General features: G+C 52.5%; 1 protein-coding gene across 2 annotated transcripts in view; it reads left to right on the top strand.

Moving 5' to 3' along the window:
* LOC140419830 (GMP reductase 2) overlaps positions 1 to 15,490 on the top strand; it is a 75,405-nt gene extending 59,915 nt beyond the window's left edge. For both annotated transcript variants that reach the window (XM_072503863.1, XM_072503862.1), the window contains exons 7-9: positions 1,145 to 1,187; positions 1,861 to 2,020; positions 12,225 to 15,490. In XM_072503863.1, the coding sequence (XP_072359964.1) occupies positions 1,145 to 1,187; positions 1,861 to 2,020; positions 12,225 to 12,405 (384 nt within the window). In that variant the 3' untranslated portion in view covers positions 12,406 to 15,490. The remainder of the gene's footprint in view (positions 1 to 1,144; positions 1,188 to 1,860; positions 2,021 to 12,224) is intronic.
* Positions 15,491 to 15,975: the final 485 nt, after the last annotated feature.

The raw sequence follows: 15,975 nt of genomic DNA, 5'->3' as shown, positions 1-15,975 counted from the left end.
CTGTTATTCTGTATATAAACCACCCAAACCCCTCGATTAGATTCCAGTCTGTAACTCACTCCCGGGTATCTGTTATTCGAAATATAAACCACCCAAACACCTCGATTAGATTCCAGTCTGTAACTCACTCCCGGGTATCTGTTATTCTATATATAAACCACCCGAACCCCTCGATAAGATTCCAGTCTGTAACTCACTCCCGGGTATCTGTTATTCTATATATAAACCACCCGAACCCCTCGATTAGATTCCAGTCTGTAACTCACGCCCGGGTATCTGTTATTCTATATATAAACCACCCAAACCCCTCGATTAGATTCCAGTCTGTAACTCACTCCCGGGTATCTGTTATTCTATATAGAAACCACCCAAACCCCTCGATTAGATTCCAGTCTGTAACTCATCCCCGGGTATCTGTTATTCTATATATAAACCATCCAAACCCCTCGATTAGATTCCAGTCTGTAACTCACTCCCAGGTATCTGTTATTATATATATATAAACTACCCGAACCCCTCGATTAGATTCCAGTCTGTAACTCATCCCCGGGTATCTGTTATTCTATATATAAACCACCCAAACCCCTCGATTAGATTCCAGTCTGTAACTCATCCCCGGGTATCTGTTATTCTATATATAAACCATCCAAACCCCTCGATTAGATTCCAGTCTGTAACTCACTCCCGGGTATTTGTTATTCTATATATAAACCACCCAAACCCCTCGATTAGATTCCAGTCTGTAACTCACTCCCGGGTATCTGTTATTCTATATACAGTACGAAGTCTTACAACACCAGGTTAAAGTCCAACAGGTTTGTTTCAAACACTACCTTTCGGAGCGCTGCTCCTCTTCCCATGAAGAGGTAGATTCCAGAAACATATATATAGACAAAGTCAAAGATGCCAGACAATGCTTAGAATGCGAGCATTTGCAGTTAATTAAGTGTTTACAGATCCAGAGATAGGGGTAACCAGGTTAAAGAGGTGTAGATTCCAGTCTGTAAACATATTCTGAAGAGTGTCTGTGATGGAACGTTCCTTGCTGTTGGAGTGAAACATGTACCATTGGAGCCAGATGTTGAAGAATCACTCTCAGCTGAATTCTAACTATTGGCATTGACGGTGGAATCTCTCTCCACAGGACGGAGGCTGCACCTGCCCTGGGGACGTGGCCAAAGCCTTTGGTGAGCCCATACCTCTTGATTGAAATGCGCCTTGTTTTCAGGCTCTCCCTCCCCCACAGCCCACTGAGCTTTTCCATAGGGCTGTCTCTCACGGCGCCAGCTCTCTCGGGTTCCCGGACGTCTCTCTGCCTGTGCAGAGGGGATCAGCGTCCCGCTGACTTGTGAACCGTTTCTCGGCTTGCGTCCCCAGGAGTTTCAAACCCCAGAGAATGCCCTGAGGTAGGGGGGCAAGCGAGGTGCCATCCACCATGCTGGGAGTAGGTGGGGAGGCCTCAGCAATCCCTGGGGAGGTGACGATGTTGGGGTGTCGCTTGCCAGATGGCCTGCACTGAACCAGGGATCAATTGGGACGTGGAGAAGACTTTCCCTGGTATCAGGACCCGCCCACTCAGTGGTGGGGAATATCGGGGGTGGGTCTGGTGGGAGGGTACCAAAGCCAGTTGAGGCCACAATCACATTGACCGTGATTTTGTTGAATGTAGCATCAGGTTAAAGTCAGCGAGTTGCCAAGCACCACCTTCACCAGGGAGTGTGGGTTGGGGGCATGGTAAAGAAATACATCCCACTGTAGAATACACCCTGCATCTCGGCTTCAGCCCCTCACCGACTGCTCCCGCCATCCTCTTAATTTCTCCCTTTTCCCTCCACTGCCCCGCCCCCCCTCCCCTCTAAGGTGCTGGTGCGGACTTTGTGATGCTGGGCGGGATGTTCTCGGGGCACTCCCAGTGCGGAGGCGAGACCATCGAGAAGAGCGGCAAGAAGTACAAACTGTTTTATGGGATGAGCTCGGAGACCGCGATGAGGAAACATGCTGGGGGCGTTGCCGATTACAGGTAACTATCCGGTGGGGGGAGGAGGGTGACACAATCCTGGTCTGCAGCGGGAGGGGAGGGGCAGTAACTTCTGGCTTGGGTGGGTACGACAGGCTTGGTCAGATTAGCCAATGACATCCCCCCAACTCCACAGCCCCGCAGTCACTTCTCGTACATACAGCATCTAACCATCTTGGCCCAACAAGTGACAGTCTGTGCCAGGCAACGTCCATCTCACAACGTCCATCTCACAATTCATCGCCCCCTTGACAATCGATGACATTACCATCGCAGAAACCCCCGCTTCACTTTATTTATTTATTCTAAATTTCGAGTACCCAATTAATTTTTTCCAATTAAGGGGCAATTTAGCGTGGCCAATCCGCCTAGCCTGCACATCTTTGGGCTGTGGGGGCGAAACCCACGCAGACACGGGGAGAATGTGCAAACTCCACACGGACAGTGACCCCGAGCCGGGATCGAACCTGGGACCTCGGCGCCGTGAGGCAGCAGTGCTAACCACTGCGCCACCGTGCTACCCTCGCTTCACTTTATTAACCGTGGCATTGAATTCGAGAGCAGGGAGGTATGCTGGAGCTGTATAAAATGCTGGTTAGACCACAGCTGGAGTACTGTGTACAGTTCTGGTCACTTCACTACAGGAAGGATGTGATTGCACTGGAGAGGCTGCAGAGGAGTGGGAAAGGTCACGGTGTTGTTCCCATGCTGCCCTTCTCCTTCTAGATGGCACTGTGAACAGTTTTGGACCCCTTATGTAAGGAAAGATACACTGGCATTGGAAGCAGTCCCGAGGAGGTTCACTCGGTTGATCCCGGGGAGGGAGGGATTTTCTTACGAGGAGAGGTTGAGTAGGTTGGGGCCTGTCCTCATTGGAGTTTAGAAGAATGAGAGGCGACCGTATTGAGACAGACAGGATTCTCGGGGGCTCGACAGGGTCGATGCTGAGAGGATGTTTCCTCTTGTGGGAGAGTCTAGGACCAGAGGGCAGAATCTCAGAGTAAGGGGGTCGCCCCATTTCAGACAGAGATGAGGACGAATTTCTTCTCTCGGGGGATGGTGAATTTGTGGAATTCTTTATTTTGGAATCGAGGATTTATGGGGAATAAGGCGGGAAAATGGAGTTGAGGATTATCAGACCAGTTCAGTCATGAATGACCTCACTCGCCCTGGCGAGGCGGCTAGAGAGCTGTGTGCCAGAGGTAGTCACAGAGGACCAGATGGCCGTTGTCAAGGGCAGGCAGCTAACACCGAACATCAGGCTACGGCTGAATGTGATAATGACCCCATCCGGGGAGATAACACCACAGGTGATCATCTCCCTGGATGCAGAAAAGGCCTTCGACAGAGTCGAATGAAAGTACCTCACAGAGGTACTTGAACGGTTTGGATTTGGAACAGGGTTCACCTTCTGGATGAAACTGCTGTACAGTGCTCCCATGGCGAGTGTATGGACAAACAACACTAGCTGTAGATACTTCCGGCTGCACAGAGGATGTTTCCTCTTGTGGAGAGTCTCGGACCAGAGGGCAGAATCTCCGAGTAAGGGGGTCGGATAGGGGCTGGTTTAGCACACTGGGCTAAACAGGTAACTTGTAAAACAGAATAAGGCCAGCAGCGCGGGTTCAATTCCCGTACCAGCCTCCCCGAACCGGCGCCGGAATGTGGCGACGAGGGGCTTTTCACAGTAACTTCATTTGAAGCCTACTTGTGACAATAAGCGATTTTCATTTCATTTCGTTCATTCAGAGGCACGAGGCAGGGATGCCCAATGTCCCCGCTATTGTTTGCTTTGGCAATCGAGCCACTGGCGATCGCCCTCAGAGCGGTGAAGGGATGGAGAGGTATCCAAAGGGGAGACACGCTATGCGAATGACCTGCTCCTCTAAATCTCAAACACCCGGAACAGCATGGAAGGGATAATAAAACTCCTAAAGGAATTCAAAGCGTTCTCAGGCTACAAACTTAACCTGAGCAAGAGTGGGGTCTTCCCTGCGAACCCACGGTGGGGGGGGGGGGGGGGGGAGGGGCAGAGCTGGAGGGTCTGCCGTTTAAACTGGCCCATACCAATTTCCGCGACTTGGGAATCCAAGTTGCTCACAACCAGACACGGATCCATAAATGGAGGAAGAGGATTAGAGTTCAAGGACCACCGATGAGAGAGGACAGTGATTATGAAATGGCACATTTCACTTGATTTTTTTTTTCGATTATTTTTTTTTTCCAATTCGGGCAATTTAGCGTGGCCAATTCACCTAATCTGCGCATCTTTGGGTTGCGGGTGTGAAACAGAATGTGCAAACTCCACACGGACAGTGACCTGGGGCCGCGATCGAACCCGGGTCCTCAGCGCCGTGAGGCAGCAGTGCTAACCACTGCGCCACCGTGCCACCCCCACATTTCACTTGATGCTGAAGGGCCGTTTCTCACTTGAGGAGATGAGGTGCACTGGTACAGACGTCACCCGTTTCAGATTGAGTCATGAGTCAGATCCGCCCAAGGCACCGCAATCACTTTGAAGGGTAACATATGAACAAGGAGCTGGAGTAGAGGCCATTCGGCCCCTCGAGCCTACGCCACCATGTAAAAAGATCATGGCTGATCAGATAGTAACCTCAAATCTGCAGCCTGCCTACCGTCCCTGATGACCTTTCACCCGTTCCCCAATGACCTTTCACCCCATTCCCCGATGACCTTTTACCCCCTCCCATAGTTTTTTTTTTATATAATATTTTATTGAAAATTTTTGGTCAACCAACACAGTACATTGTGCATCCTTTACACAACATTATAACAATACAGATAATAATGACCTTTTTTATTTAAACAAGAACAAAAGAAAACAACAACAAATAAATAAATATTAAATAACAAAAAATAAAAACTAGCCCTAATTGGCAACTGCCTTGTCTCAGGCCACCCCCCCCCCCCCCCCCCCCCCCCACCCCCCAAGTCCTGGGCTGCTGCTGCTGCCTTCTTTGTTCTCCCCTATCTATCTTTCCGCAAGATATTCGACGAACGGTTGCCACCGCCTAGTAAACCCTTGAGCCGACCCCCTTAGGACGAACTTAATCCGCTCTAACTTTATGAACCCCGCCATATCATTTATCCAGGTCTCCACCCCCGGGGGCTTGGCTTCTTTCCACATTAGCAATATTCTGCGCCGGGCTACTAGGGACGCAAAGGCCAAAACATCGGCCTCTTTCGCCTCCTGCACTCCCGGCTCTTGTGCAACCCCAAATATAGCCAACCCCCAGCTTGGTTCGACCCGGACTCCTACTACTTTCGAAAGCACCTTTGTCACCCCCATCCAAAACCCCTGTAGTGCCGGGCATGACCAAAACATATGGGTATGATTCGCTGGGCTTCTCGAGCACCTCGCACACCTATCCTCCACCCCAAAAAATCTACTGAGCCGTGTTCCAGTCATATGTGCCCTGTGTAATACCTTAAACTGAATCAGGCTTAGCCTGGCGCACGAGGACGACGAGTTTACCCTGTTTAGGGCATCTGCCCACATCCCCTCCTCAATCTCCTCCCCTAGCTCTTCTTCCCATTTCCCTTTTAGTTCGTCCATCATAGTCTCCCCTTCGTCTCTCATTTCCCTATATATATCCGACACCTTACCGTCCCCCACCCATTTCTTTGAGATGACTCTGTCCTGCACATCTTGTGTCGGGAGCTGCGGGAATTCCCTCACCTGCTGCCTCGCAAAAGCCCTCAATTGCATATACCTGAATGCATTCCCTTGGGGCAACCCATATTTCTCGGTCAGCGCTCCCAGACTCGCAAACTTCCCATCCACAAATAGATCTTTCAATTGCGTTATACCTGCTCTTTGCCACATTCCATATCCCCCATCCATTCCCCCCGGGGCAAACCTATGGTTGTTTCTTATCGGGGACCCCCCCAGTGCTCCGGTCTTTCCCCTATGTCGTCTCCACTGTCCCTAAATCTTCAGTGTAGCTACCACCACCGGACTCGTGGTATAGTTCCTTGGTGAGAACGGCAATGGGGCTGTCACCATAGCCTGCAGGCTGGTCCCCCTACAGGACGCCCTCTCTAATCTCTTCCACGCCGCTCCTTCCTCCTCTCCCATCCACTTACTCACCATTGAAATATTAGCGGCCCAATAATACTCACTTAGGCTCGGTAGTGCCAGCCCCCCCCTATCCCTACTACGCTGTAAGAATCCCTTCCTCACTCTCGGAGTCTTCCCGGCCCAAACAAAACCCATAATACTCTTTTCTATCCTTTTGAAAAAAGCCTTCGTGATCACCACCGGGAGACACTGAAACACAAAAAGGAATCTCGGGAGGACCACCATCTTAACTGCCTGCACCCTCCCTGCCATTGACAATGCTACCATGTCCCATCTCTTGAAATCTACCTCCATCTGTTCCACCAACCGCGTCAAATTTAGCCTGTGCAATGTGCCCCAATTCTTAGCTATCTGGATCCCCAGGTAACGAAAGTCTCTTGTTACCTTCCTCAACGGTAGGTCTTCTATTTCTCTACTCTGCTCCCCTGGATGCACCACAAACAGCTCACTCTTTCCCATGTTCAATTTATACCCTGAAAAATCCCCAAACTCCCCAAGTATCCGCATTATTTCTGGCATCCCCTCCGCTGGATCCGCCACATATAGTAGCAGATCATCCGCATATAAAGATACCCGGTGTTCTTCTCCTCCCCTAAGTATTCCCCTCCATCCCTTGGAACCTCTCAGCGCTATCGCCAGGGGCTCAATCGCCAGTGCAAACAGTAATGGGGACAGAGGACATCCCTGCCTTGTCCCTCTATGGAGCCGAAAATATGCCGATCCCCGTCCATTCGTGACCACACTCGCCACTGGGGCCCTATACAACAGCTGCACCCATCTAACATACCCCTCTCCGAACCCAAATCTCCTCAACACCTCCCACAGATAATCCCACTCCACTCTATCAAATGCTTTCTCGGCATCCATCGCCACTACTATCTCCGTTTCACCCTCTGGTGGGGCCATCATCATTACCCCTAACAACCTCCGTATGTTCGTGTTCAGCTGTCTCCCCTTCACAAACCCAGTTTGGTCCTCATGAACCACCCCCGGGACACATTCCTCTATTCTCATTGCCATTACCTTGGCCAAGACCTTGGCATCTACATTGAGGAGGGAGATTGGTCTGTAGGACCCGCATTGTAGCGGATCCTTTTCCTTCTTTAAAAGAAGCGATATCGTTGCTTCTGACATAGTCGGGGGCAGTTGTCCCCTTTCCTTTGCCTCGTTGAAGGTCCTCGTCAGTAGCGGGGCGAGCAAGTCCAAATATTTTCTGTAAAATTCAACTGGGAATCCGTCCGGTCCCGGGGCCTTTCCCGTCTGCATGTTCCTAATTCCTTTCACCACTTCTTCTACCGTGATCTGTGCTCCCAATCCCATCCTTTCCTGCTCTTCCACCTTGGGAATTTCCAGCCGATCCAAAAACTCCATCATTCTCTCCCTCCCATCCGGGGGTTGAGCTTCATACAATTTTTTATAAAATGTCTTAAACACTTCATTCACTCTCTCCGCTCCCCGCTCCGTCTCTCCATCTTCGTCTCTCACCCCCCCTATTTCCCTCGCTGCTCCCCTTTTCCTCAATTGGTGTGCCAGCAATCTGCTCGCCTTCTCTCCATATTCATACTGTACACCCTGCGCCTTCCTCCATTGTGCCTCTGCAGTGCCTGTGGTCAGCAAGTCAAATTCCACATGCAGCCTTTGCCTTTCCCTATACAGTCCCTCCTCCGGTGCTTCCGCATACTGTCTGTCCACCCTCAAAAGTTCTTGCAACAACCGCTCCGTTCCTTACTCTCCTGCTTCCCTTTATGTGTCCTATTGATATCAGCTCCCCCCTAACCACCGCCTTCAACGCCTCCCAGACCACTCCCACCTGAACCTCCCCATTGTCATTGAGTTCCAAGTACTTTTCAATGCATCCCCTCACCCTTAAGCACACCCCCTCATCCGCCATTAGTCCCCATATCCCATTCTCCAGGGTGGACGCCCTCTTGTTTCCTCCCCTATCTCCAAGTCTACCCAGTGTGGGGCATGATCCGAAATGGCTATAGCCGTATATTCCGTTCCCCTCACCCTCGGGATCAATGCCCTACCCAACACAAAAAAGTCTATGCGTGAATAGACTTTATGGACATAGGAGAAAAACGAGAACTCCTTACTCCTAGGTCTACTGAATCTCCACGGGTCCACCCCTCCCATCTGCTCCATAAAATCCTTAAGCACCTTGGCTGCTGCCGGCCTCCTACCAGTCCTGGACTTCGACCTATCCAGCCTTGGTTCCAACACCGTGTTAAAGTCTCCCCCCATTATCAGCTTTCCGGTCTCTAGGTCTGGGATGCGTCCTAGCATTCGCCTCATAAAATTGGCATCGTCCCAATTCGGGGCATACACGTTTACCAACACCACCATCTCTCCCTGTAATTTGCCACTCACCATCACGTATCTGCCCCCGTTATCCGCCACTATAGTCTTTGCCTCGAACATTACCCGCTTCCCCACTAATATAGCCACCCCCCTGTTTTTCGCATCCAGCCCCGAATGGAACACCTGCCCTACCCATCCTTTGCGCAACCTAACCTGATCTATCAGTTTCAGGTGCGTTTCCTGTAACATGACCACATCTGCTTTAAGTTTCTTATGGTGTGCGAGTACTCGTGCCCTCTTTATCGGCCCGTTAAGCCCCCTCACGTTCCACGTGATCAGCCGAGTTGGGGGGCTTCCCACCCCCCCCCCTTGCCGGTTAGCCATCATCTTTTTCCAGCTTCTCGCCCAGTTCCCACGCGGCTGTATTTCTCCCAGACGGTGCCCCCCCGCCCATCCTTTCCCGCACCCACTCCCCCCTTTCCCCAGCAGCAGTAACCCAGTAATTCCCCCCTCCCCCCCCCCCCCCGCTAGACCCCCCGCTAGCGTAATTACTCCCCCCATGTTGCTCCCAGAAGTCAGCAAACTCTGGCTGACCTCGGCTTCCCCCCGTGATCACGGCTCGCCCCGTGCGGCGCCCCCTCCTTCCTGCTTCTCTATTCCCGCCATAATTATCATAGCGCGGGAACCAAGCCCGCGCCTCTCCCTCAGCCCCGCCTCCCATGGCCAACGCCCCATCTCCTCTCCCTCCCCACCTCCCCCCATCACCACCTGTGGGAGAAAGAAAAGTTACCATACCGCAGGATTAATCATACAATCCCTCTTCGCCCCCCCCCCCCCCCCCACTCGTCCCACCACTTTGTCCAAACGTTCATTTTCGTAGTCCAATCATTCCAATTTTTCTTCTACAATAAAAGTCCACGCTTCATCCGCCGTCTCAAAGTAGTGGTGCCTCCCTTGATATGTGACCCACAGTCTTGCCGGTTGCAGCATTCCAAACTTTATCTTTTTTTTGTGAAGTACCGCTTTGGCCCGATTAAAGCTCGCCCTCCTTCTCGCCACCTCCGCACTCCAATCTTGATAGACGCGGATCACCGCGTTCTCCCATTTACTACACCGAGTTTTCTTCGCCCATCTAAGGACCATTTCTCTATCCTTAAAACGGAGAAATCTCACCACTATGGCTCTGGGAGCTTCTCCTGCTCTCGGTCCTCGCACCATAACTCGGTATGCTCCCTCCACCTCCAACGGACCCGTCGGGGCCTCCACTCCCATTAACGAGTGCAGCATCGTGCTCACATATGCCCCGACGTCCGCCCCCTCCACACCTTCAGGAAGGCCAAGAATCCTCAAGTTGTTCCTCCTTGCGTTATTTTCCAGTGCCTCCAACCTCTCCACAGATCGTTTCTGGTGTGCCTCCTGTATCTCCGACTTCACCACCAGGCCCTGTATGTCGTTTTCATTCTCTGCTGCTTTCGCCTTCACGACCCGAAGCGCCTGCTCCTGGGTCTTTTGTTCCTCTTTCAGCCCTTCAATCGCCTGTAATATCGGGGCCAACAACTCTTTCTTCATTTCCTTTTTTATCTCCTCCACGCAGCGTTTCAAAAACTCTTGTTGTTCAGGGCCCCATATGAAACTGCCACCTTCCGACGCCATCTTGGTTTCTGCTTGCCTTCCTTGCCGTTGTTCCAAAGGATCCGCTGCAATCCGGCCACTTTCCTCTCCTTTTTCCATCCGTGTCCAGGGGGAACACCCTTCTGGTTTACCGCACGGTGTTTTCAGCCGTTAAAATTGCCGTTGGGGCTCCTATCAAGAGCCCAAAAGTCCGTTTCACAGGGAGCTGCCGAAACGTGCGACTCAGCTGGTCATCGCCGTACCCGGAAGTCTGCAGCCGCTGACGGCGCAAGCCCCCTTCAAACCACCCCCTCCCATAGTTAATCAAGAATCTATCCAGCTCTACTTTAAAAATATTCAGAGACTGCTTAAATCTCCTTCTGAGGCAGAGTTCCAAAGACTCGCCATCCTCCGAGTGAAGAGATTTTGCTTCGCCTCCATTTTAAATGGGCGACCCCTTATTTTTAGACATCAGCCCCGCCCTAGTTTGAGATTCTCCCACAAGAGGAAATGTCCTTTCCACATCCAAACCACAGTCATAAGACAGGTAAATGTAGCCGACAGACGGAACAGAGCGTGGCGGAGAGAGCTGTTCACCGACGGCATTGACCAAACGGCCAACAGAACCGCTGCAACCTTTGCGTTGACAGCTGTTCCCTCGAAGGACGGTGCCTCTGCCAGTGGTCAGGGTGGCAATGGGGTTACCCCCCCTCCCCACCAGCGCCACTCTGGTAACAGTGGTTAGCACTGTGGCTTCACAGCTCCAGAGACCAGGTTCGATTCCCGGCTTGGGTCACTGTCTGTGTGGAGTCTGCACGTTCTCCCCGTGTCTGCGTGGGTTTCCTCCGGGTGCTCCGGTTTCCTCCCACAAGTCCCGAAAGACGTGCTGTGAGGTGAATTGGACATTCTGAATTCTCCCTCTGTGACCCAAACAGACGCAAGAATGTGGCGACGAGGGGCTTTTCACAGTAACTCCATTGCAGTGTTAATGTAAGCCTACTTGTGACAATAAAGATTATTATTATTACTGCCACACCGCATGTTAGTTGTTACTCCAAAAACTCCCACCCCACCCTTTGAATTTCGCTGTCAAAGTGCCCCCACCCGCCCACCAAATCCTTCTACCCTTGCAAGCTACCGTCCCCTCCCGACATCCCTCTTCCTCTCCACAAAGTCCTTGAGCATGTTTTCACCTCCCAAATCCGTTCCCAGAACTCCCATGTTTGAATCGCTCCAATGGCGGCACAATGGTTAGCACGGCTGTCTCACAGCGCCAGGGATCCGGGTTCAATTCCGCCCTCGTGCGACTGTGGAGTCTGCACGTTCTCCCCGTGTCTGCGTGGGTTTCCCCCGGGTGCTCCAGTTTCCTCCCACAGTCCAAAGATGTGCAGGTTAAGGTGGATCAGCCGCGCTAAAAATGCCCCTTCGTTTCCAAAGCTATGCAGGTTAGATGGGGGTTGGGGAAAGGGCGGAGGAGTGGTCCTGGGTAGGGTACTCTTTTAGAGGGCCAGTGCAGACTCGATGGGCTGAAAGGCCTCCTTCTGCCCTGTAGGGATTCTATCAGCTCTCCACCCCTACCTGATTATGGAAACGGATCTTCATCGAAGTCACAATCCACATCCTACGTCACCGTGACGATGGGTAAACCTTTGCGCATCTCGTCCTTTTGACCCTCCATCCGCAGCCTTTGACACGGTCGATCGCGCCGTCCTCCTTCAGAGCCTCAAAAGGCTTCAATGGGGCTGTTCTGCTCTGAGCTTTCGAACCAGAGCCAGAGAGCCTGGAGCAATGGATTTATTTCCCAACCCTGCACCCCTGACATCCCACCCAAGAAAGAAACACCCTTTCCCCAACAATAAGGACGAATCAGCCACCCCATCGCAACAGCTGAAGGTGACTCATTCTTTAAAGTAGGACATGAAAGGCTGCCACCTCGGGTAGATCCCTTGACCGACACCCTGATGGTGTCGTTGACCTTCTCCAGATGTTTGACATTAAGGGGCACCGCATACAAACCTGAGTTACTGCTTGGTGAAGTGAAAGCTAGCGGGGAAGGGGGAGGGGAGGTGCGGGTGCATGGGAAGAGGGCGCAGAGCTCTCTCCGCTTCTGTCATTAAAATAACTTTCTCATTGCTCTCTCCTTTTACTTCTCCTATGTCCTCTCTCCCTCGTTCGCTCGCTCGCTCGCCGCAGGGCGTCGGAAGGAAAGACGGTGGAAGTGGAGTTCAAAGGAGATGTGGAGGGCACGATCCGGGACATCCTGGGGGGCGTGCGCTCCACCTGCACCTACGTGGGCGCTGCCAAGCTGAAGGAGCTCAGCCGCAGGACCACCTTCATCCGGGTCACGCAGCAGCTCAACAACACCTTCAACTAGAGCCCACTCCTGCCCACCCCGCCGCCACCCCCTCCACCCCGCCACACCACTCAGTTACATTCCATGCACCATTCTGACCACCAGGGACCACCCCCGACTCCATTCAGACTCTCTGGGACACGGCACAGCGAATGGGAAGGGAACCATAAGAGACCCTAGTATAGCAAAAACCTTTGTATCCAATAGTCATCTTACTCTCCTGGGAGAGTTTGATGGGGACAGTGTAGAGGGAGCTTTACTCTGTATCTAACCCTGTGCTGTACCTGTCCTGGGAGTGTTTGATGGGGACAGTGTAGAGGGAGCTTTACTCTGTATCTAACCCTGTGCTGTACCTGTCCTGGGAGTGTTTGATGGGGACAGTGTAGAGGGAGCTTTACTCTGTATCTAACCCTGTGCTGTACCTGTCCTGGGAGTGTTTGATGGGGACAGTGTAGAGGGAGCTTTACTCCGTATCTAACCCCGTGCTGTACATGCCCTGGGAGTGTTTGATGGGGACAGTGCAGAGGGAGCTTTACCCTGTATCTAAGCCCGTGCTGTATCTGTCCTGGGAGTGTTTGATGGGGACAGTGTAGAGGGAGCTTTACTCTGTATCTAACCCCGTGCTTTACCTGTCCTGGGAGTGTTTGATGGGGACAGTGTAGAGGGAGCTTTGCTCTGTATCTAACCCCGTGCTGGACCTGTCCTGGGAGTGTTTGATGGGGACAGTGTAGAGGGAGCTTTACTCTGTATCTAATCCCGTGCTGTACCTGTCCTGGGGGAGTTTGATGGGGACAGTGTAGAGGGAGCTTTACTCTGTATCTAACCCCGTGATGTACCTGTCCTGGGAGTGTTTGATGGGGACAGTGTAGAGGGAGCTTTGCTCTGTATCTAACCCCGTGCTGGACCTGTCCTGGGAGTGTTTGCTGGGGACAGTGTAGAGGGAGCTTTACTCTGTATCTAACCCCGTGCTGGACCTGTCCTGGGAGTGTTTGGTGGGGACAGTGCAGAGGAAGCTTTACTCTGTATCTAACCCCGTGCTGTATCTGTCCTGGGAGTGTTTGGTGGGGACAGTGCAGAGGAAGCTTTACACTCTACCTCACCACCTTCCCCCCTCTCGACTGTCGTACGATTGTGAGACACCCGGTGCTGGTCGAGCAGACCTCTTCCTCCAATTGAACTTTGGAGAAAAACTATTTCTACCTCCTTAACACTGACGTTAAAGCATATCCGCTGCCGAAACTCTCGCCCGTGCCTTTGTCTCGTCCTCGACTCGACTATGCAACTTGCTCCCTGTCCCGTTCGCCTGCGTTCTACCCTCCAGAAACCCCAGCTTGGACGGAACTCTGCTGCCCCATGTCCTAACATGCGCCATTTTGAATGCCCCCGCACCCCAACCCGCAATCTCTGAAATTTCCTCCGACCCCATGACCCTCGGAGATCGCGCACCTCCAATTCTGGCCTCTGGAGTTTTAATCGCACCGCCATCGGCAGCCGTGCCTTCAGCTGCCTGGGAACCGCCCCAACCCCCAGCTCGGAATTCCCTCCTCTAAACTCTCCTCCTCCTTCAAGACGCTCCTTAAACCCGGTCCCTCTTGACCAAGCCTTTGGTAATCCGGGAAATATATCTCCTTCCATGGCTTTGTGTCATCTTTGCACCTTGGGGTGTTGAAGTCACAGTATTAAGTGTGAGTTTTTGTGCTGTCCCTGCCCTGGGAGAAGGTGGCACAGTGGTTAGCACTGCCACTTCACGGTGCCGAGGTGCCAGGTTCGATCCCAGCCCCGGGTCACTCTCCGTGTGGAGTTTGCACATTCTCCCCGTGTCTGCGTGCAGATGTGCGGGGTAGGTGGATTGGCCACACTAAATTGCCCTTTAAGTGGAAAAAAAAGAATTGGTTACTCTTTTAAAGTCCCTGGGAGTGATTCACAGTTAGGGGCAGAAGGAGGCCATTCGGCCCATCACATCTGCAGCGTCTCTTCAAATGAGCATCATGACTTAGTGCCCCCCCCCCGCCCCGCCCCATTGTTTCTATTCAAATAATCGTCTCTCGGATGCCCCGATTGAACCTGCCTCCACCACACTTCCAGACAGTGCATTCCAGACCCCGACCACTCGCTGTGTGAAAAAGGGGTTTTCTCAAATCACATTTGCTTCTTTCACAAATCGCTTCCGATCTGCGCCCTCTCGTTCTCGATCCTATCACGAAGCCGGAACAGTTTCCCCCCCCGTCCGCTCTGCCCAGACCCCCCCCCTCATGATTTGGAACATCTCTATCAAATCCCCTCTCGGCCTCCTTCTCTCCAAGGAGAACAGTCCCAACCTCTCCAATCTATCCCCATAACTGAAGTTTCCCATCCCCGGAACCATCCTTGTAAACCTCTTCTGCGCTCTCTCTCCAATGTGTTCACATCCTTCCTATAGTGTGGCCCCCAGAACTGTGCACAATATTCCAGCCGAGGTCTGACTGGTGTCTGGTATCAGTTCAGTAGAACCTCCTTGCTCTTGTACTCTGTGTCCCTGTTAATAAAGCTCAGGATACTGTATACTTTATTAACTGCTCTCTCCCCCTGTCCTGCCTCCTTCAATGGTCTCTGCACAGATACACCCAGGTCCTTCTGCTCTGCACCCCTTTGAGAATTGAACAATTGATGTGAAGGGTGAGAGGAAACTTTACACTGTGTCTAACCCCGTACTGTTAGGTGTACGGGGGGGGGGGGGGGGGATCTGGGACCACCTGCTTACAGTGTCTGTATGGATCGCCACTGCTACCACCTGCGTACAATGGCTATTCGGCACCACGTTTTAAAATTCAGGTGGGTGCTGGTGTTTGGACTGGAGGGGACAGGATCGGATTCCGACGCTAGCAAGTTAACCCAGAGAGTGGGAGGGAGCGGGGCTGCAAGGCCAAATGGAAGCTGGGCTGCTTGCCCTGAAACGGGGGCGGTCGCTTGACTCCTGAGGAATCTTGGGGAGGGGGGGATGGTCACAGCATGAGCAGGGCTTCCAAAGATCAGCAACACAGCGCCCACGGACTGCTGATCTCACTCACCTGAGGAAGGAGCAGCGCTCCAAAAGCTAGTGATTCCAAATAAACCTGTTGGACTTTAACCTGGTGTTGTCAGACTTCTTACTGTGCTCACCCCAGCCGGCATCTCCACATCATGGATCTCGGCAATGACGTGAGCCTGGCTGTGCAGGATGGGGGGGTGGGGGGGGGGAGAGAGAGAGCAGGAGGGGCAGAAGAGCTGGCAACCAGGGCCCCACCCATGATTTACATCTAGGCAGCAGCCAGGTTGAACTGCCCTTCCGAGGTGGGGCAAAGGATCGCAGGGAACTGCTCCCGATGCACGCCCCCCTCCCCCGTGTTAGTAACGGGGAGGGGAGCCAATGTCATGAGCATCCAGGAGAAGCAAACATCCACGAGGTGAGGAATGGTCATCCTCCCTCTCATTCCCCTCCATCCTCTCATTCCCCTCCATCCTCCCTCATTCCCCTCCATCCTCCCTCTCATTCCCCTCCATCCTCCCTCTCATTCCCCTCCATCCTCCCTCTCGTTCCCCTCCATCCTCTCATTCCCCTCCATCCTCCCTCTC

This window comes from Scyliorhinus torazame, chromosome 5 (assembly GCF_047496885.1).
Source record: "Scyliorhinus torazame isolate Kashiwa2021f chromosome 5, sScyTor2.1, whole genome shotgun sequence".
In the NCBI taxonomy this organism is placed as follows: Eukaryota; Metazoa; Chordata; class Chondrichthyes; order Carcharhiniformes; family Scyliorhinidae; genus Scyliorhinus; species Scyliorhinus torazame.
Note: the sequence above shows the minus strand (reverse complement) of the source record. Positions and strands in the feature narration are given on the sequence as shown.